The sequence below is a fragment of the Agelaius phoeniceus genome, chromosome 17 (genome assembly GCF_051311805.1).
Source record: "Agelaius phoeniceus isolate bAgePho1 chromosome 17, bAgePho1.hap1, whole genome shotgun sequence".
NCBI classification, from domain to species: Eukaryota; Metazoa; Chordata; class Aves; order Passeriformes; family Icteridae; genus Agelaius; species Agelaius phoeniceus.
Window position 1 is genome coordinate 15589584 of NC_135281.1, and position 22212 is coordinate 15611795.

The following is a 22212-nucleotide window of genomic DNA, read 5'->3' on the forward strand; positions in this document are numbered from 1 at the left end:
GCGCTGGACAAAGCCGGGAGCACAAGGGAGAGCAGCAAAGCTCGCTGAGGAGGTTTCTCACAGCTCTCACCGCCGGCCTGGCCAATATCAGCTGAAGCCCATGGAGGGGGAGCCGGCCGGGGCCAGCGCGGGATGGAGCGAGAGCCTGAGCGACACGGGAAGGGTCGGGGTCCCCGTGTGGTGACAGCCCTGGCACGCGGGGCGGGGACAGCGCCGTGCGGGCCCTGCTGCGGCTGTCAGAGCTGCACAGCCAGCCCGGCCGGGGCTGCGGGGCTGCCGCTCCCAGCGCACCCACTCCTGACCCTCCTTCCCAGCTCCTGCAGGTGGTCCCTTCCCAAAACTGCTCTCTTTTTTCCTTTTTTTTTTTTTTTTAACTGTTTAGCTGCTTTTGCGGCTCCAGGATTTTATGGATGGAAAGCTGAAAGTAATTAGTGCCCCTCCCCCGCTTCCTGTTGGGAAAAGGAAGAAAAGCACACACAAGAGCAAACCCAAAACTTCCTGCCCTGCTTAATAATCGAGTAATGAGTCCAACTCGGCTGGGAAAGTCAGTTTATGCCGGGTGAGCTCTTAATTAAAGAAGGGCCGAGCAGCAGCTCTGCTGGCTTGTACAGCCACACACATCTTCCTGCTCCGAGCAGCTCCTGGGGGAGGCAGGGAGCCGGGGCCTGCGGGCCGCAGGGGAGGGGGGCCGGAGGACGAGTGTCCTCTCATTCACGGCTGGAAGCAAGGTCCGGGAGCGGGCACCGAGGGAATGCGGGCAGGACGAGACCCCCGGCCCTGGGGTGGGCAGGCAGGAAGCCTGGCTGCGGTCTCTGAAGCACCCCGGGCTTGGGGGAGGCTGGGAAGGTGCGGGGCACTGGGAAGGTGCGGGGCACTGGGAAGGTGCGGGGCAGGTGCTTTGGGGCACTGGGAAGGTGCGGGGCACTGGGAAGGTGCGGGGCAGGTGCTTTGGGGCACTGGGAGTTTCACCATGGGAATCCTGGAGGCAGAGACGCTGGAGCGCCCCGCAGGGCTGGCCCTTGGTGCCCCCCCGGCGGGGACAGCCCCCCTGCGCTGGAGCCCTGCGGTGACAATGGGATGTGCCAGCAGCTCTGCCGCCGCACCACCCACACCGGGTCACCCCCGGGGCTGGGGGCGGCCCTGGCTCCTGCCGAGAGCCAGAGGAGCTCCCAGCCCCGAGGGACAGAGCCTGTGCCGCTCCTGCCGAGAGCCAGAGGAGCTGTGCCAGCCCCGAGGGACAGAGCCTGTGCCGCTCCTGCCGAGAGCCAGGGGAGCTGTGCCAGCCCCGAGGGACAGAGCCCTGTGCCGCAGCAGGAACCTGCACCCAGCCGTGCTCAGGGCTCCAGCAGCTCCTGGGGCCAGCAGCGCCCACCCGAGCGGGCTGGGAGGGACACAGAACCTGGAGATCTCCTGCTCCCCAGGCCGTGCTCAGGGCTCCAGCAGCGCCCACCCGAGCGGGCTGGGAGGGACACGGCAAGCTCTGCTTTCCACCGGGAACCCGGAGATCTCTGCACGCCCAGCCCGCCCCGGGGCACAGCTGCCTGGCAGGAACTGCCTTTTCCTCTCCACACATCCCCTCCGGCAAACGCCACTTTCGAGGCACCTGCAGCCAGAGGCCAAGAGCAGCCGGAGGGTGGGAGGAGAGCTGAGCCCAGCAGCCGGGGACGCACCGCACTCCCCCCTTCCAGCTGCATGTTCACCCCAAGCACCCACAAAACCCTATAATAAATTAACGATTTTATTGAATATCAATAAATTGTATATCATTATATAAAAAGTTTCATCAGTACAAAATCGTGGCACAAAAATATAAATACCAGTGTACCTTTGAAATGTAAACATCCTCTTTGTAATGATTCCATGAAAACAATGTCCAAAGAAAGATGCATTCAGGAGGCACCTGTCAATACCCATAAATAGGGCTTTTGGCACACACCTGTCGATGGACAGCCTTGGGACAGGCCACCATTGTATCAGCTGACAAGTGCCTGCTATTAGTCACAGTTCTCTTGAAAAGCAGTTGTTAAGAGTCATATTAACAGGTGCTTGAGTGCATAGCTGCTCTGTAAACAGGGCTGGGGTTTGAAATGGCTACCCCTGCCTTTCATGGACACTGTTAATCTCGCAGGCATTGCAAATTGTCATTGTGCTGGGGAGAAGCAGCTGCTTCACAACTACTGGGATACTGTATTATTGCATAGTTACACCTTCTACAGGCGGGTTATATACACTCGGGGTACGGGGGGAGTGTCTTGCCCTTCGTTAAAAAAATACTGGTTCTTAAAAGTTACCAAGTGGTTATGGTGCTACAAAAAAAAAAAAAAAAAAAAAAAAAAAAACAAAACAAAAGACCCAAAAAAACAAAACAACAAAAACCCAACAAATCCAACCCAAACCCCCCAACCCCCCCAGCTACATGGCGGCAGTGTTCGAGGGTGCAGGTCCAGCCCTGCAAGGTGCCGAGTGCCTCTGGCTGGGGGGCACCTGCCGAGGGGCTGGGGCAGGACCGTGACCCCCGAGTTCACACACCTGGCACGGAGTGCAGGCTGCACCCCCAGTGCCAGGGTGCCAGGAGTGGTCACGGCCACCAGGCCTCGGGCACACAGTGGGGTTCTTGGGGTGTCCTGCACAGGGCCAGGAATTGGACTCGATGATCCTGACGGGTCCCTTCCAACCCAGCATCCTTCATGGTCGGGCTCTTGCATTGCACTGGAGGCACCAAGTGAGGAGTGTGAGGGTCCAGGGCCAGAGGAGCAGCGTCCAGCCCGGCGCACACTGCAATGGCCATGGAGGAAACTAACTCCTACAGAAACTAGTTACAACATGGGAATTTGTGACGAGAGAGGCCTGGGGAGCGGAGTCCTCAGCGAGAGCCGGAGCAGCCTGTCTCCTCATGCTTGTGGAGCAGCGACATGCGGGAGAAAGTCCGGGAGCAGGTTTTGCACTGGTACTTCTTTACATCTGAATGGGTCTGCAGGTGGGCGCGGAGATTAGAGCGGTCAGCAAAGGCCCGGTTGCAGTGTGTACAGGAAAAGGGCTTTTCACCTATGGGACAAAGAGAAACGCTCCCAATTAACCAGTGCATCAACACATGGGGAATATCAAAGAAGGAGCCATTCATTAGCCAAAGTTTGTGCAGAGCACAGTGAAAAGAAGTGCTGGCTGTCATTGTTCGGGTATGTACCGCATTGCTTGGGGGAGAACTGCCAGCTTGGGAATTGTATGCTCCTGAAAAACCTTTCCTGTGAACCACGGAAAATTAATGCTGGAAACATCTGCAAGTAGCACGGCAGCCGCGCAGACAAACGAAGACATGATCCTGGTCTGCTGCGCGGAGCCAAGCGAGGAGCTCGCGGCGCGGCAGGAAAGCCGAGCGCTGTGTGTTAATTATATCATAGCAGGCAGCGGCTGCGAGGCGCCAGCCCAGGGTGAGTGGAGCTATTTCCTCTGCCGAGCCCTGCGCTCCCCCTTCTCCTGCCCGGCTCGCATTGAAAAGCCTGGCCAGGGCGAATTCCTCCCAGAAAGACTCTTTCGGAGGAAACAAATGTGTATGCTCAATTTGGAAAGCACAATTAAGTCTACACGGCTTCCTTCAGCCATCATCTTTAGTACGTTAAGAGGGTGTGAAATCAGTGCCAAGTCACAATTACACCGTCCCACGGCCCCACAAAGGATGCTCGGGAGATGCTTTGTGGGGCCGCGGCAGTGGGGTGGGCTGCAGCTGCGCGCCCGGCCCCGAGCCAACAGGTGCCGCCTGCAGCACCTGCCCGGGCCGAGCCGAGCCGGGCCGGGCACATCCCGGCAGCGCCCGGAGCGGGGCTCAGCGCCCAGCGCTGCATGGGCAGCTCTGCCCTGGCTGGGGAGCCCTCGCTGCGGGCACGGGGGAATGCTTTGGGCACGGGAGGGGGGCTCCAGCAGTCTCACGGCCCCCTTTGTGGCCGTATTTCGGTGAAGTCTGTGCCGTGGCTGGCGGGCCGGCTCCGGGCAGGCCCTGCACTCGCAGCAGCAGCGCAGATTTACGGGCTGGGCCTTGACCCTGCGCTCCGTTCCAGCCAGGAGGATATTTAAAGGACATTTCAGAGAGATGTGCCAAGGGGGTCTGGGAAGCCCTTATCTTCCCAGATAACAGCCGGCCCGCCGATTCGCTGGGGCAGCGGAGCAGGGAAGCGGGAGGCGATAAGGGAGGGAGGGAGAGGGACAGGAGGGGACGTTACCAGTGTGCGTCCGGATGTGGCCCTGCAGCAGCCAGGGCCGGGAGAAGGCCTTCCCGCACATCTTGCAGACGCAGGGCAGCGTGTGGCTCCGGATGTGCATCTTGAGAGCCCCCAGGCTCACGTACTCCTTCTCACAGTACTTGCAGCTGAAGGATTTCCTGGCCTGGGCGTCGCAGTGCAATTGCTTGTGCTTGGAGAGCCCGGCGAAGGTGGAGTACGCCTTGGCGCACTGGGCACAGCGGAAGCGCTCGGCGGCGGCGGGGGCCGAGGCCGGGCTGGGGGGCCCCGAGCTCTTGCCTTCATCCTCCTCGCTGGAGAGCGCCGTCAGGTCCAGGGCGGGCGCGGCGCCGCCCGCAGCCTCGCTGCCCGGGCCGCCCGGGAACAGGCTGGACAGCAGCCCCGCGTCCCACACCAGCGGAGGGTAGTAGGCTCCGGGGCCGAGCACCTCGGGCGGGGGGATCACGGGCAGCGGGCACGTCTCGTAGAGCAGCGGGGCGGCCAGAACTGCGGGAGACAGCGGCGGTCAGCGGGGCCCACCCCCGCGGGCTCAGTGGGGCTCCATCCCCAGGCATCCCTCGGGAGCCCCGCGCCGCACCCCTGAGTCGGAGGAGCAAAGGGACCCCGGCCCCATCACGGGAGCCCAGAGCCGCAGCCCGCCCCAGGGCAAAGGTGACCGGCCTCACACCACGGGGACCCCGCGCCCCTGCCCGCCTGGCCGCGAGGGATGGGGCCAAGAGACCCCCACGCTCCCGCCCGCTACGGGCACAGGGAGCTCCCCACGCACCCATGTGCACCCCGAGGGAGCCACCGACATCCCCGGGGTACCGGGGAGCGCCTCAGCATCCCGGGACACGGGATCCCGCGCCACGAGACGCACGAAATTGAAACGAACAAACAAATCCGCGACCCGGGAAAAAAACCAGTCAGTCCCTGCCGGCTCCTGTGTGGAGCCTTAGGGAGATCCCGCGCCGGAGCCCCCGCCCCACCCGCGGAGCGCCCCACGTGCGCGGCCCGTCCCGTCCACGCACCGGCCTGGCTCTCCAGCTCGCTGTAGTTGGGCTTCTTGCTGGCCGAGAAGTGCTTCTTCACCAGGAACGAGCGCGGCATCTTGCAGCCCCGGTGCCGCCGCCGCCGCGGGCCCGCGGAGCCGCCGCTCCCGCTGATATGGGCGCGGGGCCGGGGGCGCGGCGCGGGGCGGGCGCGGGGCCGCAGCCAATGGCCGGGAGGGACGGGGCGGGCACGGGCAGGTGTCGGCCCCGCCGCGGGGACGGAGCCCGGGGGCCGCTCCCACGGTGCCGGAGCACGAGCGGCCGCTCCCGGCTTCTCGCCCGGGCGTTTCCCCGGGCCGTGCTCCCGGTGCTCCGGGTCCGGCCGGTGCTCCCGCGGGTCCGGAAGCCTGGACCGACCCACAGCCCGTGCCCAGCGCGGGCAGAGCGGCCGTGCGGGCTGGAGGCAGGCGCTGTGCCTGGCGGGGATCCCCGCACCCCTGCTGCCTGTCCTTCCCCTTCCCCACGGCTACGGGATGCGGTGCCCCTGCGGGGCAGCACCCTTCACAGTTAATAATCCTCTGGGAAGAGGCAGTAACTTTTGGAGCAGCGGAATGGATCCGGCACAGCCCTCGGTGACTCCCTCCCGCTGCCGGGGTCAGGAGCACCTGCCCAGACGCATTTTGTTTTCTGCCGGGAAGGTTTTGGGTAGCGCAGCCATCCCCACTGCTAGCTCTCAGTTCTCTTCCCTGCTGCCTTCCCCTGACTCTTTTCCCCGGGCAGGGCGGGTGACGCAGCCCCGCTGAGGCACTCGCTCCCTGTGGCTTCCCGCTCCCAGGGCCATGTGCCCGTGGGAAGGAGCCCAGGCACGGGCAGCGGGCGCTGGGCCAGAGATGCGGCGGTCAGAGGGCGCAGCCTGCGCTCCCAGCTCATGCCTCCCCTCGGGCTCACGGGGGTTTCCCCGCTGGAAGGGCTCAGGGCACGGCTCCAGCCACCTGCTGCAGAGCCGCGCTCAGCTCCGGGCCAAGGCAGCTGCTGGCGGCTGCCGCAGGAGGAACAGGTCCTGCTGGGAACGCTCCTCCGGCCCTGCCACTCGGAAAAGGGCCATGTGCCGGGCCACTCGTGACTCGGCCGTCACACATCACACAGCGCTGCGCCAGCCCCTGCTGACCGCGTCTTACTGTTTAGCCACAACGACGCGAAATGCAGAAGTGGGAGCAAAGCTTTCCACTGGCACGGCTGCAGGCAGGGACTGAGCTCCCCGTCAGCCTGTCCTCAGGGCAGGAACAGCTCGGAGAGCCTGTCCTGCCAGCCACGCGCATCCTGCCCGGACCAGACGCATTTGCAAACCCTTCCCCTGCAGCCATGTGCTCTGCTGCTGCATCATCCCTCTTTTGCTGTCCAACTGCCCGTGGCTTTCAGCAGGTGTTTATCTGCAAAACTCATCCCCGGATCAGCCTGAAGTTCAGGGGGAAAAGCGCCCCCGAAGGCCTTGGGGACACAGCTCACAAAGCTCGGGTGCTGCCGTTCTCGGGGCGCCGCTCCCCGGGCGGGGCTGTGCAGGTGCCTCCCCCGGCCCGGCCGCTCCACCTGCCGCGGATGTGGTTACAGCGGGGACGAGGGGCGCAGAGAGGTGGTTTTCTGTTCCTTCTGAAATGGTCACAATCGGATCTGTTCCAACCACTGCGTGTGGAAACTTGCCTGTGCTAGGGGAAAAAACGAGATCAAGGGAGAAAGCGACCTGACCTACCTGTGCCTGTGAGCCAGCGAGACAGGGCACAGAGAGCAGGACGCAGGGGAGGCTCGGCTCGGCAGTGCCTCACGGCCTGGAAGTGGCAGTGAGTTTCTCGAGCGTCCCACCCTCACCATCAGCTGAGCCCCAGGGCGCTCAGAGCAGAGCTGCCACCAGCCCGCGGCACAGCTCCGGTCCCGGACACACAAGGACCGGCCCAAGGAGCTCACAAATACACTTCAACCACCTCCAGGGCAACAAGTCTGTTGAAAAGACTTCTTTTTACTCCCCTGGCCCCACGTCTCCATGAATATCTGGCTGCAGGGCAGACTCCTCCCGCCAAGGGAGGCCGTGCTGGGAAGAAGAGAAGCTCTGGCCCTGGGACGGGCCGTGAACCCTCACGGCAGGGCTGCAGGAGCTCCCTGAAGCCCACGGCGGAGGGGCTGGGCCGAGCCCTGCGCCGGGAGGAGCGAGCCCCGCTCTCTCCGAGATGCAAGACCTCCCTCTGCCGTCGGCAGCTCCGAGCAGCCGCCGCTCCGGGCTCATCCCGGGCAGGGCACCCTCGCTGACTGCACGGGCACTCAGGCAGCTCCCTGAACCCCCACGGAATTATTGTTTTAAACCCCGGCATCTGTAAAGACAGAATAAACGTGAGAAGAACTAGAAGAGAGATCTAGGCCAGTAGCAGCGACACCAATTTTTCACTAAGTGCTGAGTATTTTCTGGAGCTTTGGGGAAAGAGAAGGAAGGAAAAGAAAGTTTTCATAGTGGTTTCAACATTTGTACCACCCAGAGCATAATGTAATTTGCCCATGAAGTTGAATGAAGCACAGACCAATGCAACTGTAACACAAAGCTGTTTTGCTGCAAACACATCCCTCATTTGCTTTTCCATGACTTGACACAGCCTTGGTTGGTTAATCCCTAGTGAGGTGGGCTCACCAGTGAGTGTCCAGTACGGCTGGGCAAAGGCCTGGAAGAAAATTTGCTGTTCTCTTTTCAGCCCGGTGACACGAAGACCTGGAATACAGCACTTAAGCTTTGGCAAGATCTCATCCCCCAGCCTAAGGAGACCATGGGGATTTACCGCTACAATTCCACACGGAGCAATGCCTGTGCATTAGGAAATTAATGCTGACAACAATTTATCACAGCTATTAAGACCAGTCGTTGTCTGGAGACAAATTCGATAGAACAGCTCAGCTGCAAGCCCGGCTCCTCCCATTGTGTGTCTCTGTGCTAATTGCGCTCCTCGGGCTGACTCCTTGTGCCAGACACGGGGAATTTCACAGCTCTGGGCTGGCCCGATTGCATTATCGCCACAATGCAGCGGCAGGATCAGCTGCTGACTAGGCGCGAGCAGCACTGCGCCCTTCCGGGGACACCCAGGGCCTTGGGAGCCCCAAATGGGGACACCCAGGGCCTTTGGGAGCCCCAAATGGGGACACCGAGGGCCTTGGGAGCCCCAAATGGGGACACCCAGGGCCTTTGGGAGCCCCAAATAGGGACACCCAGGGCCTTTGGGAACCCCAGTTGGGGACACCCAGGGCCTTTGGGAGCCCCAAATGGGGACACCCACGGCCCTTGGGAGCCCCAGCTGGTTTGTGCTCCACCGAGGCTTTCCCAGCACCCAAAGGAGATGAGCCAGGCTGTGCACACACAGGTGCCTCCCACCAGTGCCTTTAAATCCATCAGGAGTCAGTCGGGCACACCCAGAGAGGGCAAACACTGCCTGCTCAAAGGAAACATGAGGACCGTGAGGGAGAAATGACAAGAGCTGACACAAAGGTAGGATTTTATAAATTAAATGGCCTTTATTTGTAACTTCAAAAGTCAAAAACATGACAAATTAATTGCTTGGAAGCTTCTAATTGCTCCTTAAACATTTTATCAGAGTTGCATGGAAGTGCACTTAGAACAGCAGCAGGAATCTGGATTCCTGGCAATGGGCATCACCAAACTGCACTGTGACCAGAGCCCAGAGATCCCCATCCAAGCCCACGAGCCCTTCAGCTCTCTGCAGGCCAAGCACTGCAATAACCACCCCAAGCACAGCTCCCTCCCCACACAGCCAGGGGGTTCCACACCTCCCAGCCCCCAGCACTGGGCTCCCAGTGCCCACCCCAGCTCAGGCTGGGAGTGTAACAGCTCCTACCAGGGCACAGAAACACAAACCCCAAGGGCAGCAGAGGTGCCTGCACACAAGGCTGAACCATGAGGTTTTAGCTGCAGTGTGTTTCATTATTTTCAGGGTAAGGCTGTGCTGCTGTCTGCAGAGCACAATGGGAGGAGCTTACTGCTCAAACAATTAATTAATACTCAGTTCTGGGGTGGTGCAGGCCCACTGCTCCAATTACAACACTTGCATTTGACATCTCAACACTGATTTACAGGTTCTGGTCAGGTGCCTTAGATCTCAGCAGCTCCACTATGAACTTCTTGAAAGCATCACACTAAAATTAAGGAATCTCCATGGTAAAAGTGTAGGCTTGAACACAGAGTATCCACTGACTAGGGGCTGGAACTGTCCTGCTTTCAGGGCTGTATTTTACTTTTCCTTGGAAGCTACACCTGGCTCTACACACACACTGCCCGATGGCAAACAATCCAAGTACAGCTTCAGCCACTTCACGAACATTTCAATGAAGAACAGGAATTCAAAATACCTGATAAAATCTGTGATGCAGAAAGGAAGTGCTATGCCAACGCTATGAATTACTTGTAATTTTCCCACCAGCTTGCCTTGAGAGATGGAAAACCCAAGAACATAGATGAAAATTTTAGTTTAAATAGAAAGCCGAGGTATTGAAAAAATCCTTCTGAATTCCCCTATCAGCATAAGGCTTAGAATTACTAGGAAACCAGTTTCAAAGCCACCAATTTAATCATAAAGCCAGTGATTTTGATTAATATTTGCCACCAGTTTCAAACCCACCAATTTAATCATAAAGCCAGCAATTTTGATTAATATTTGCTAAGATAGTTAAAAAACTTATGCATTTTAACTAAGACCAACACTAAAGATCATTTTCCAGGCTAGAAATTATAGTAAGAGTATGGAGGAAAGTAATCATCATGCATAGAACTGAAGTATTTTGAACTAGTTTTTACACAGTGCAAAGATTTCCTAGGAAAAGTTTGCAGTTTGAACACTCATACTGAGGATATGTTTTCCCTACAGTTGGGAGGCTGCCTGTAAGGATTGAAACACTGGGAGACATGGAATCACAGGCATCAGAGGTCACTTAAATGAGAGCTGGTCTGACAGTTACAGTTAGCACCTGAAGTCTCACTAAAGGGGAACAGAGCTACCAGTACACCTCACACACAACCACTTGAGATATGTAAATGAGATTAGGAGGATATTCATTAACTAGTTCAGGCCATTCCATTTGGAATGTTTTTGATTTTAGACAGTCAAATAAACACGACCTCCAAAGAAACCTATAGGCATAGGTAAAGAAAAAGCCTTGGTTCTCACGTGTTGATCTACAATGAAACTGAGTCTAAGCAAGTAGAAAAATGGAGCTGGCAGGGCTGAATGTCAGAGACCATGATACCAAAAGACTGAATGGCACAGAAATATCAAACCAGGATTCAAAACTGAGATAGGATTAAAGTCTTCTGTACTTCTGGATGCCTGAGTTAATCTTGGGATGTGCAGGGAGAAGTGCAAGGGTGCTGGGCATTTCCCCCTTGTGGAAGCTTGGGTTTGCAGTAAATCCTCTGGCTAGATCACTTATCCCGCAGAGAGCGCATCAAAACCTGCGCCATCATATCATCCTCATCAGCATCATAATCCTGCAACAGAGCACAGCAGCACTCTCACTGCAGCAGCCACGCTGCCAGTGCCCGTGGCACTGCAGAGCTGCAGCTCCCTGGGCAGCCAGGGCAGGCTGGGGCTGTACAGCAGAGCCAGGGAGCCCCAGGTGTGCTGCAGGGTGAGCCAACACCTACCACAAAGGTGTCGTAGGAAAAGCGATGGCGTCTCTGCAGGTGCTCCATGAAGTTTGCACTCCTGTAGTTGGGGTCCCCCCACGGCATTGAGGCACAAATTGGGCACACCTTCAAGGGAAAAACAGTTAGGGCCAATGCTTCAGTGCCTAAATGCTGACAGCAGAAGGGCAGGGACAGCCTGGGGAGGGGAGCTGAGGGTTTGTGCTGTCACTGTTCTGTATGCAAAGGGCTGGCCAATAACTTGCTGGAACATTGAATGCAAAAGCCTCAGATAACCCTGAATAATTTTAATTCATGTCTTAGATCCCTGAAATGGAATGGCCTACTCTTCTCCCACGTTCTGAAAATCAGAACTCATTAAAGCCTCTCGCTTTAGGAGATTTCAGCCTTCATTTCACAGTGGCAGGAAAGTTTCCTTGGTCTTCTCTGCAAAGTTCACTTCTCTCCCAGAGAAAAAAGGAACTTTATCTTCCTGAACAATTTAGAATTCCGAAAAACTTCCCAGAAAAATGAAAGTTTCCAATTCAGTTCCATATTTTGCAATTCCTCTTACATAAGAGGAAGTAACACAGATAGGTTACTAGAATGATACACTACTTTTTGCAAGCATTTCCCCCAACGGTTTATAATATTTTCTTGCTGAAAACAAGGGGAAAAACGAGGAGAAAATTAAATGTCTGACTTTTAAAAAAATATTATATTTTATTGCTTTGCTGTCCCTAATTAACTTTGAATGTGTGCCATTTTTCAAGGATGAAAAGAGGATGTGGCCCAGCTGCAGTGGGTGTGGAGACCAGAGAGCCACAGAAAGGTGACAGCAGAACCACACCAGGCTTAGAGGCATGACCAGCACAGCCACACCGACTGAACAGCAGAAATTACACCTAACTCATTGTTTCAAAGGGCTTTAAGAGCAGACTTCACTGCAATTCTTGCACCAAGACTTTTTATTACCACTTGTTTTGCATCCATGCTGTGCAAAGCTTTGCAGTGTTCAACCAGCCCTTCTTGATCAAAGTTCTTCTCGCTGCAGTACGGGCACGGGAAGGTGAAGCGATTTGGGAAGCTCCTGTGGGGGAGAAAAGGTCATTTACAAATACAGATCATTCAAGGCAATAATTTACATATCCAGTTAAGACAAGCTAATTTTAACAATCAGGTTGTAAACTCCTAACAGTATTTTAGGCAACTCAATATTTAGACTGAATTACAGTTTTTCTGCAAATGTTCTGAGTGCCATTTATCACCTTTCTGTCAGGGCACCACCCACAAGAATGCACTGCCACCAACTCCCACTTCCCTCCTTGGTGGGTGAGTACAATCAGGAGGTATTTTAAAAGGTATTTTAAAGGTATTTTAAAAACCAGCTGCATCTACAGAATGCCCTGATCTTAGAGATGTCTAAGGAGAAGCAGTTGAGTTTACCTGGGCACAGCCAGCTGCAGGATCAAGGCTCAGTTTTTAACTACATAAAAACTAGCACCCAAACTGAGCAAAGTGGTAAATTCTGCTTCTACTTCAAAATTGTTTCTTGTGCAGAGAAGCCCAGGATCTCAGAGCAGAGGTGTTACCTGGTGCTGTGGAGGGGCTCTTTAGTAACAGCTTTGACACCTTCCATGATGTAGTTCTGGTACTTGGAGCAGGAGGCGGCGTGGCTGCGCATCTTGGACAGGAACATCTGTGCAGGCAACAACAGCACAGCAGGTGAGCCCAAACCTCCTGACACAGCTTTAAACAGCAGCAGCTAACATGTAACCCCCAGCAGCTTTCAGCAGAAGGGCTAAAGCAGGAACTCCAAATAGTTCAGCTGGCCAAGCAGAAAACTTTGGAGACAACAGGTCAGCTAAGCTGTAGCTGCTGTCTGTGGGATGTTACCATACACCCCTGCTACAGCAGCAACGTCCCACTGCAACTTTAAAATCAGAATCTTTCATTTGAAATTCAGATCCTGAAGAGGTAACAACAAAAAACTGTGGAAAGAATGTCAACATCTGGGTGCTGTCTATATCAAACACCTTCAGCACATATCAGAACAAACACTTTGACCTGATTTTGCAGAAAGCTGAGGAGGAAGCAGTTTATTTTCCCCTAGGCAGACACATCTCGTGTACTGAATTTCCAAACCCTTTCATACTTTTTTATTGCAGCCGTTGCAAGTGGTTTCTGTCGTTTCAATTTGCTTTTCCAAGTCCAGAGCCCTGCTCCCGGGTGACAGGGTGCTGCGGCACACCCCACACACTGGCTTCTTGGGCTTCAGGCACTCCTGCAGGCACGGTGTGCAGAAGCTGTGAGAAAGAAAAGCAGCAGGTGGTGACACAGCCCTCTGGGCACCCACAGTGCCCTCTGCCCAAAGGAGGAACAGAGCCTTGAGACTCTGATACAAAGAAAGGGAAGAAAGAGCTGCTGGCACCTGGGCATGAAAGATCCCAGGCTGTCACACCCAGAATTGTTTGCTGTTGGACAGGGCTCTGTGCCCTCGGCTTCTGGACAGAATCATGGAATAGTGTGGGCTGCAAAGGCCCTCAAAGCCCACCCAGTGCCACTCGGGGCACTTGTGCCAGGGCCTGCCCACCCTCACAGGGAGCAATTTGATCCCAACACCCAAGCTCAGCCTGCCCTCTGACGGAGTGAGGCCGCTGCCCCTTGTCCAGCCATTCCATGCCCGCATTTCTCAGGGGAGACGAAAAGCGAAAGTGGAAGAACACTGGCTTCCTTTCCCCCGCTTTGCTTTCGTTTTCTCGGTGTAAGGCCGCTCCAGCCTGCCGTGCCCTGCCCTGCCCTGCCCAGCCCCGCTGCCGGGGCGCAGAGCAGCGTGCGGAGCCCCTGCCCTCAGCCCCGGCGGGGCCCGAGCCGCCGCTTCTCCCGAGGCCCCGCGGCCCCCGCCCCGGCCCCCGCGCCCCGGCCCGGCGGCGGGCGCTCACACGTGTCCGCAGGGGACGCGCACCGGGCAGTCGAACACCTCGAGGCACACGGGGCAGGTGAGGCGGGACAGCGGGTCCGGCCGCCGCTCCAGGGCCCGCGACGGCCCGCCCGCCGCCATCTTCCTCCGCGCCGCCAGGGGGCGGCCCTGCGCACGCGCGGCCCTCCCGGCCCCTCCCCGCGCCCTGCGCTGGGGGCGTGACCGAGCGATGTGGGCGCGGCAGGGCTGTGGGCGGGGCGCAGCGGGCGGGCGGGGCCGCCATCCCCGGGCAGCTGCCGGCGGGCGGGGCCCCGCGCGGTGCCCGCGCCGCTCCGGGCACGGCGGTGCCCTAACGGCCGGTGGTGTCACAGCCCCGCAGCCGTTCCACGGCCGCTTCTCTCCCAGCGCTCCCCGGAGCGCGGCCCTCGGGGACCGCCCCGCCCCTCGCGCCCCGCCCCGATGACATCACGCGGCGGAAGTGCTCCCGCCCCGCCGTTCACTTCCGGGCCGCCGCTGCCGCCGCCGCGGCCCTGCCCGAGCCGTGAGGGCGGGCGCGCTCCGTCCGCGGCACCGGCCGGGCCTGCGCGGCTCTGCCGGGGCAGCGCGTCGGGACGCGGGGCAGCCTCCCGGGCGCCGGAGGCTTCCGGTGGAGCGGCGGCGGGTCCCGGCGGTGGCGCGGAGCGGTGAGGGACGGGACAGGCCAGGCCGCGGAGCGGGGACTTGGCCGCGGCGGGTGGGCGGGCGGGCGGCGCGGCCGCGGCACAGCGGGGGCGGCCGGGGGCGGTGGGCGCTCCTGGGGCCGGTGCCGCCGTGGAGGCCCAGGCGGTGCCCGGGGCTGCTCGCCCCGGCTCTGCAACAAGTGTCCCGGGCACGGAGCGGCCCCGCTCGCAGTCGCCGTGTCCCGGAGCGGTTCGGCCGGGCGCGGCCCCGGGCGCGGCGGGAGCAGGGCGGGTTTGCCCTGTCGGTCCCCGCTGCTGCCCGGGGTTTGTACAACCCCGCGGCCAGAGCAGTTGGTACTCTCGGGTGAGGTTGGGCCCTGGACACGGTCACGGTTAGAAACGTTCTCTTGTCTCCACAGCCGGCACTGCGCTCTGGTCAGGAGTTTCTGTTCTTACAGCTCCGGGAAACGCTGGCCTTTGGCGTGAGCACCTTGCGGCAAAGCAGCCTCGTTCCTCTGTGCGTTCTGCCATTCGGGGAGCTGCTGATACCTATATTTATCCGTGCCTGCTCGCATCGTGAGCTCTCCGGAGCCGTAACCATGGATGTTGCTGCTGGGTGGGCTGCGGCGCGGGGAGGCCGTGCTGCCCGCGGCTCGGGGTGGAGCAGCCCAGCAGGGCGGCCAGGCTGTGCTCTGGCACTGTGTGCTGTGCCCTGGCTACCCTGGCTCGGGTGGCAGGCACGGGGCACAGTCAGGGCTGGCAGGGCTCTGGGAGCTCGATGAAGGCTCTCCCATCAGCTGGGGCTCGCTGACCCTGCCATGCCTGCCTCGCGTGTGGCCAGGAGCTTTGTTTGGTGGCTGCTGGCAGTGGGGATGGCAGGGCTGTGGTGCTGAATGCAGCTCCCTGCCAGCACAGGATCACTCCGTGTCCTGGGGGTGTTGTGCTGACGTGCCAGACAAAGATCTTTTTCTGCAGTTCTCGGGTGCAGCTCTCCTTGCCAAGGAACAGGCTCTGCTGTCTTTGTCCACAGACTTCATCCTGCACAACTTGCGGAGGAACGTGGGGAGGGAAGGGGCTGCTCCTGGCCCTTATGCTCAGATGTTAATTTAGCACTCCACATTTCCTGTGATTCACAGCCTGTCTCTTGACAGGAGCGCGTGTGCCTTGCAGGAGAAGCAGAACTGCTGCTTAACTTTCCCCACACGGGGCTGGCACTGAGCACTGCCTTTCATCAAGGAATGTTAACTGCCAGGCTGTTGATTTTGTTGTTTGTTTGTTTCCCTGGCCTCTTGGTTGTTGGTATTTTGTGTTTTGGCTCCTTCCCTTCAGTTGGGAAGTTATTTAACACGAGTGTTGATCGGCATTCTAGCAGCTGCAGTTAATACTGGGTGAAGAGTCTTTTCTGAAATGCTGTTTGAGACTGACTACATTTGAAACAGTGCACTGAGTTCTCCCAGCTCCTCTCCCCTCAGGTCAAAAGCTGGTTTGTCTTTTCATGTAGTAAATAAAGCCTGTGGTCTGCTTTGTGATCACAGGTTCCTGAGGCATTGCAGGTGGAGCCTGTTGGCCTGTGAATTACCCTGGTTCTGGTAAAGCAGCATTTGGGAGATTCTTTTGTCGCCAGCTATTTCAGCTCAGTGTGTGAGCTCAGTGCTCTGGAGATGCAGATCAGTATATCCACAAGAACAGCTATCCCTGCAAACAGGAGCATACCTGACAGGAGCACAGGAATGTTTTTTCTCAGTTCCCATAACGCAGCTGAAGGTGACAGGTGTAGCTCCCTTGCTGCAAAGATCCCAGTGGTGTTTGCAGCTGCCAGCTTCCAGCTGGAATTGGGGCTGTGGGTCCTCTGGAGTGGCTGCAGAGCTGCCCTGGCTGCACTGGGGTACCAGCAGCAGGAATGTCAGTTGAAATGTTAGAAATCGAAAGGCAGAGTCAATAAACCTGCTCAGCCCAGGGACAGTCCTGTGCCGCTAGAGGCAAGGGGGAAAAGCAGATGCTTTCACAAAATGGGCAGGGACCTGGAAAACGCGTGGGAAATGGTGTTGGAAAGCAGGACAGTGGCGTTTCTGTGGCTCCTGTGCCTTTCGAGGGTCCTGCAGAGGCTGTGAGGGAGCTGCAGCTCTGTGAGCTGTGCTACAGGGCCCCGAGGGGCAGGGCATGTCTGGGGTGTGTGCACCTGGCATGACTTGTGCTTGTTTTCAGTCTTTATTCCAGGCCAGCTGCCATTGCTGAAGACTCGTAATGCCAGATACCCAACCCGCTGCCAAACAACCATGAACGAGAGGAGGTAGCTGCCCCCAGCAGAGGGAAAATCTGATTTCAATGGATACAAAATATAAAGACGATTTATTTAGGAAGTATGTACAGTTCCACGAGTGCAAGCTGAATGCCTCTGACAACAAGCAGCGTCCTATTAACGATGAGTACTTGCGAGTGGCAGCAGCAGCCTTACTTTGCCTTCCCAAAATTGATCCCTTTTATCGATTCCGGCTGATCAAATTCTACGAGATGGCTGAAAACTCACTGAGATCTGTGAAATCCTCAAGTTTACATTGTCTCCATAATGCATTCAACATGCTTGAGACAGTTGGGATTAATCTCTTTCTGTACCCCTGGAAAAAGGAGTTCAAGAACATTAAGGTAAGACTTTTCTATGTAGCCATCACGAGAACATGGTTTATTTTTCTTTCTGTGAACGCATTTCATTTGTTTCCTTTAACGGCTTCTCTTTTTTCCATTTACAGCATTTTATATATATATATATATATATATATATATGGTTATATATTACAGTAGTTAAACAGAAGCCATAGGAAAGTTCCTGTGTAAAATAAGTGAAGTTTGTGCTGATGAGAGTATCCCCAGAGCAGAAGTACAAGCACTTTCTGCAATTAGAGTGTGTGTAGAGTAGGAGAAAAGCTTATTTAAGGTTGTTGTTCAGCCTCCCCTCCTGCACTGTTTTATTTCTACTTGGAGAGGCTTTCACTATGGTGAGTGGTCAGGCTGGATTTGAGCTGACTCAGAGTTTGATTTGTCTTGCCACAGCTGTTACTGGACACAAGTATTAAACCCAGGGCGTGTTCAAGTGGATGTTTTGCTGAGGTTCCCACAAGTTGTATGATAATGGTGAAGGAACTTCTGCAAAGGGGTTGTTTTCAGAGTATCTTTGATCTGCTTGTCAGTGCTCAGTTCCTGATGTTTTGATTTTTAGGTGCTTTCAAATGTATCTACCCAAGGCAGGTTCCCAGAGGGAGAAGTGGGATCTCACTGCTGGTATTGGGTGCTGCAGTCCCATTGGGAGCTCTCTGCAGTTGAGTTTTGTGTTTTATCTTTTGCCTGTGGTGGGCAGACTGCTCCTGCCTGCACTCAGAACAGGCTGGACTGGGCTAAGCACATCCTTCAGGTGTGCCAGATGCTGAGGGGATTTCAGCTTGCAGAAACTCATGTCTCTGCTTTTGGGGCTCTTTTAGTCAAAGATTTTGAATTAAATTAAATAAAACTAACATTTGAAACTGCATAGTAACAGTACACAAAGAAGGGTGCACCTCAAGTATATTTAAAGCTGAATTGGACTTTGGCACTCCTGCAGTAATTCTGAGTTCCTGTTAGCTCCAGCTTGTCCCTGCGTGGGATAGTTCCCAAATCCTGGCCTTTTTGCCTTTCATGGTACACTTTCTGTAAATTCAAGTATGTCTGGTATGCATTATAGTTAATGTCAGTGCAGAGCAGAGCGATTTAAATCACCAGGGAGGACATTATGCTAATCAGGGTTTTAAATTGAATGAAAACTCTCCTACTTTGAATTTCCCTCATGTGGAATTTCCATCTGCTGAGCAGGAGGGACGCGGACATGGAGCTCATCTTGCCAAGGCAGTTGCGTGCGTTCAGAGTCGTTATTGTTGTATTTAATTATATGGTCTCTGTCACTGAATTATCTGAACATCTCGTCCACCACTGAATTTGTAACCTAGTTTTCCTTTTATTCCCCCGGGCCCCTCAGACCTACACTGGACCCTTTGTTTATTATGTGAAGTCTGCTCTAACGGAAGATGACGTGAGGCAGATTCTGAACTACATGGGCTATGTCCAGGAGCTGGGAACAACGTTTAAGCTCAAAGAGCAGGTTGACGCCATTCAGGTGAAAATGATTTCATTTGAGCTCTTCCTGGCCAAAGTGGAGTGTGAGCAGCTTCTGGAGATCCACCTGCAGGTGAAGGACAAGGGCTATTCCGAGGTGGACGTGGTGCAGGAGCGCAAGAGCAGCAGCGAGGACGTGCGGGGCTGCTCGGAGGCCATGCGGCGGCGCCTGGAGTGCAAGGAGAGCCTGAACGCGTCCATGGCGCGCATGGTGCTCCAGAAATCGGCCAGCGAGCGCGCCTCCAAGGACTACTACAAGCCCAAGGTCAGCAAGCCCTCCAAGTCAGTGGATGCCTATGACAGCTACTGGGAGAGTAAGAAACCGCCTCTGATGAGCTCGCTGAGCCTCAGGAAGGAGCCCATTCTGGTCGATGCGGAAGATGACATTAAAGATGAAATCATCCGGCCCTCGCCCTCTCTGCTGACCATGTCCAGCTCCCCTCACGGCTGTTCAGATGAATACTTGCCAACTTCCTCTCATCACAATGGCATGCTAAGAACAAATGTCCCTTACAGCTCCTATTTTTCTGCGCAAGAGGACTTAGATTTATATACTGACCCTGATTCTAGAAGCGTGTTAAATTTTAAAAGACAAGACGCTATTAAGCCCGATGTATGGCTGTTAAAAAGCGATGCCAACCCTGTTTACCACAAACGCACCCACCTAGCCAAAGAGACAGCTTCCTCCAAGTGCCAGAACTGTGGCATACCCTGTGGCGCTTCTGTGTGCCAGAAGTGTGACAGCCTCTTCGGCTCCAGGCAGGAGTACCCAGCAGTGAAGCAGAGCTCCTACTCCATCAAAGGCCTCCCGAGCGACGGCTTGGCCCCTGCCTCGGCTCTGAGGGAGAAATCTCAGTACACATCTCAGACTCAGAGTCAAGACAGAGCTGCTCAGTTCGGTTCCAAGCCCAAGCCCTCGGGCACCTCGCGCTGCGGCTTCTGCAACCGCTCGGGCGCGGCCAACACGTGCACCTTCTGCTCCAAGGTCTCGTGCGACTCCTGCCTCAGCGCCTACTACTACGACCCCTGCTGCAGGAAGAGCGACCTGCACAGGTTCCTGCCCAACAACCAGCTGAACTACAAATCGTCCCAGCTGTCCCACGTGGTTTACAGATAGACTGGAAGAGTCTCTTTGGGAAGGGAGGGGAAGGGGGAGAGGAAAGGGCTATCCTAACTAATGTTCTGACTCCACACTGACCTCTTGCCAAAATCACATGTCCAGATATTTGGAACCATGGTTCAGTGATCAGGTGCCAGTTCTTGATTTTTGTGGCTTCACAGATGCTGCAGATCCATTAGATTTCATGCTGCTATAATTTAGGTAAATCCTAAATGAGCATTGCTTTTTAACTTACATGGGGGAGAAGAGCACATTTTTCCTTAAAACTTGGCAGCTGTTGTATTTTTAAAAAGTGACATCATACCTTCCTATTATATCATATCTTGCCCAAATAAAACCAGGCAGTATTTGAAAACAAAATCTGAGAATTAAGATTCTTGTTTTCTATGAGTGATGAAACCACTGCCAGTTTTTGATAAAGTATGACTTCAAAATGTGCAGGAAATACGAGAATGGCTTGTTTTGCCAACAAGGACTATTTTTTGATGTGTGTCTGCATTTCTTGATCTCCAAAATGCAAACACCGTAACCTCTCTTCCTTTTGTCTTTGTTTCCTCCTTCTCCCCTTCTCTCCTGGTTGTTTATCTCGAGCTTATATAACCTGAATCTGGACAATATGTGCTTTATTTTCCAGTGTTGCCAATATCATCCTTCTGGGTTTCACTGTGTGGTATTTTAAAGAGGTGATCCTGTATCTGTGTCACTCAGATGATGCCTGGAGTGTTGTCCTCTCAGATGAGTGTCCGTTTTCTTTCTGTTGCACATGGTTTAAGTACTGTTCTTTGTACTGTAAATAGGTGATTTGGAAACAGTTTATTTTTAATAAATATTTAATATGTTGAGTTCTTAAAAGTGGTAGAATCATTATAACTATGAAGTCTCTCTGGGTTATTTGTTCAGGTGACTTTTTGTTTTTCCTTGTACTGTATTTCATAGCTTGTTATAGCCACTGTGGCAGAATGATGTTCTTGGCTCTGATCAGTTCTTGGGTTTTAATCTGACATTTTTGTTTCCCTCTGATAAGGCTGGCGCTCATCTGAGTGGAGTCTTGTCTAAGAATTGCAGGATTTTGCTCTCAGTGCACGCTTTTTCTTTGTGGTTATGGAAATTGTAAGTATCAATGTTCTGCTTGCTCCCAAATTCACTGCCAATCTATCTGTAGTGTAGTCCAGCAACTAAAGCACTGGCCTGGTTAGAATCAGAGCTCATTTGTGACTCCTGTTCAGGTGAACCCATCAGTTATGGATGTGAATCAGATGATGACCTTTGTCTCCTGCTGTAGCACTTGGGAACCCTGGCTGAGAGTCAGGACTCCCTTGTGTTGGGCTCTGTACAGTCTGACCCCCAAACACCACCTGGCTATGAATACTTTAGTTTTTTATTAAAAGAAAACCCCTAAGAATCCTAACTCCCTTATTCCAACTGTAGCTAGTTAGCACAAAGTATCAGGCAACCTAATCTGATGTGCAGAATTAAATGTGTTTAAAATATCTGTAAAGAACTCTAGCTGAGATGTAAACTGTAGTCCACTTTGCACTGAAATGATTCACTTTGGGGTTTTTAATCACTGTTAGAGTCTAGGCTTCTCAACTTCAATGTCCATCACTCCCTGTGTGACAGGAACATGCATGAATGATCGTTTGTCTTACATTTTTTGGGGTGGGGGGGCTTCAGGTAGGTAGAGGGGAAAATTACATAGGCTAGTGTTGTAAAATAGCTAAAATAATTTTAGCCATAACTGGGTGTCAGAAGCATTATGGAAATAAGATGAAACCTGGGTCTTACAGAGGGCTGAGAACAATAAGTTACTGTCCAGTTTGCACTAAGAAACAAAGTGAACAGAGTGTGTTTAACAATCAGGGAAATTCTGAATCAAGGGACTGCAGCTGAGCATAATGTCAAGGGCAAGTACTGCCTTGCTGACTCTGAAGGTTGGGGTTAATATTGTTTAAGTGAATGATTTTAAGGTTTTCAATCTTGTATGTTTTTTATAAATATATATATATATATATAAATATGACACAAATGTAGATACATTATGTATATAGTGAAGAATTTAAAAACAATTTTACTATTAAAATGCAGTCTAAGGGTGGTTTTAATTTTGGTGGCTATTTGGGTTTTGTTCACCTTCTGCAGTTTCATGCCTGTTTGGCTGCTCTACAGTGTATCTTCTAGTTCACCAGTTCAATTTCCATATGGCTCCTCACACTACAGTGAATAACTAAAACTGTGATGCCACGTAATTTTTATGGTGACCAGGGTAGGGGCTCTACCTGCTCTGCAAAAGAGAAGTCCTCTGTATATATGTCATGGAATCCTGTAGTACAAGCCTGTGTTGAATTGAAGTGATACCATGCTCTATTTTTGTGTATCTTACTGTATGAGGTTGCTGTGATTGATACAGTAAAATATATGCGAATTTAAAATGCAGGTGTTTTGCATCTGATTTGTTTAAATTAATTTATGTTTTGAAGGAATTTAAAAATAAAGAGGCCTTTAAGA

At 54.4% G+C, this 22212-nt stretch overlaps 3 protein-coding genes across 4 annotated transcripts; 1 reads left to right on the plus strand and 2 right to left on the minus strand.

Moving 5' to 3' along the window:
- Window positions 1–2615: 2615 nt before the first annotated feature.
- SNAI1 (snail family transcriptional repressor 1) lies at window positions 2616–5331 on the minus strand. The gene is made up of 3 exons (XM_054644650.2): window positions 5243–5331; window positions 4215–4718; window positions 2616–3045 (listed from the first exon to the last, which is right to left on the minus strand). Exons 1-3 carry the CDS (start codon window positions 5319–5321, stop codon window positions 2864–2866), a joined length of 765 nt encoding a protein of 254 aa, XP_054500625.1. The 5' UTR covers window positions 5322–5331; the 3' UTR covers window positions 2616–2863.
- A 3390-nt stretch (window positions 5332–8721) lies between these two features.
- RNF114 (ring finger protein 114) lies at window positions 8722–13980 on the minus strand. 2 transcript variants are annotated; one of them, XM_054644677.2, is made up of 6 exons: window positions 13811–13980; window positions 13024–13174; window positions 12461–12567; window positions 11844–11958; window positions 10890–10997; window positions 8722–10733 (listed from the first exon to the last, which is right to left on the minus strand). In XM_054644677.2, the coding sequence occupies exons 1-6, from the start codon at window positions 13927–13929 to the stop codon at window positions 10668–10670; spliced, it is 666 nt and encodes a 221-aa protein (XP_054500652.2). In that variant the 5' UTR covers window positions 13930–13980; the 3' UTR covers window positions 8722–10667. The 2 variants fall into 2 exon arrangements, with proteins under 2 accessions (XP_054500652.2, XP_054500651.2); XM_054644676.2 differs by lacking the exon at window positions 13811–13980 and adding an exon at window positions 13300–13322.
- A 72-nt stretch (window positions 13981–14052) lies between these two features.
- Window positions 14053–22140, plus strand: SPATA2 (spermatogenesis associated 2). The gene is made up of 3 exons (XM_054644675.2): window positions 14053–14471; window positions 16653–17090; window positions 18451–22140. The coding sequence occupies exons 2-3, from the start codon at window positions 16773–16775 to the stop codon at window positions 19702–19704; spliced, it is 1572 nt and encodes a 523-aa protein (XP_054500650.1). The 5' UTR covers window positions 14053–14471; window positions 16653–16772; the 3' UTR covers window positions 19705–22140.
- The last annotated feature ends 72 nt before the right edge of the window (window positions 22141–22212 follow it).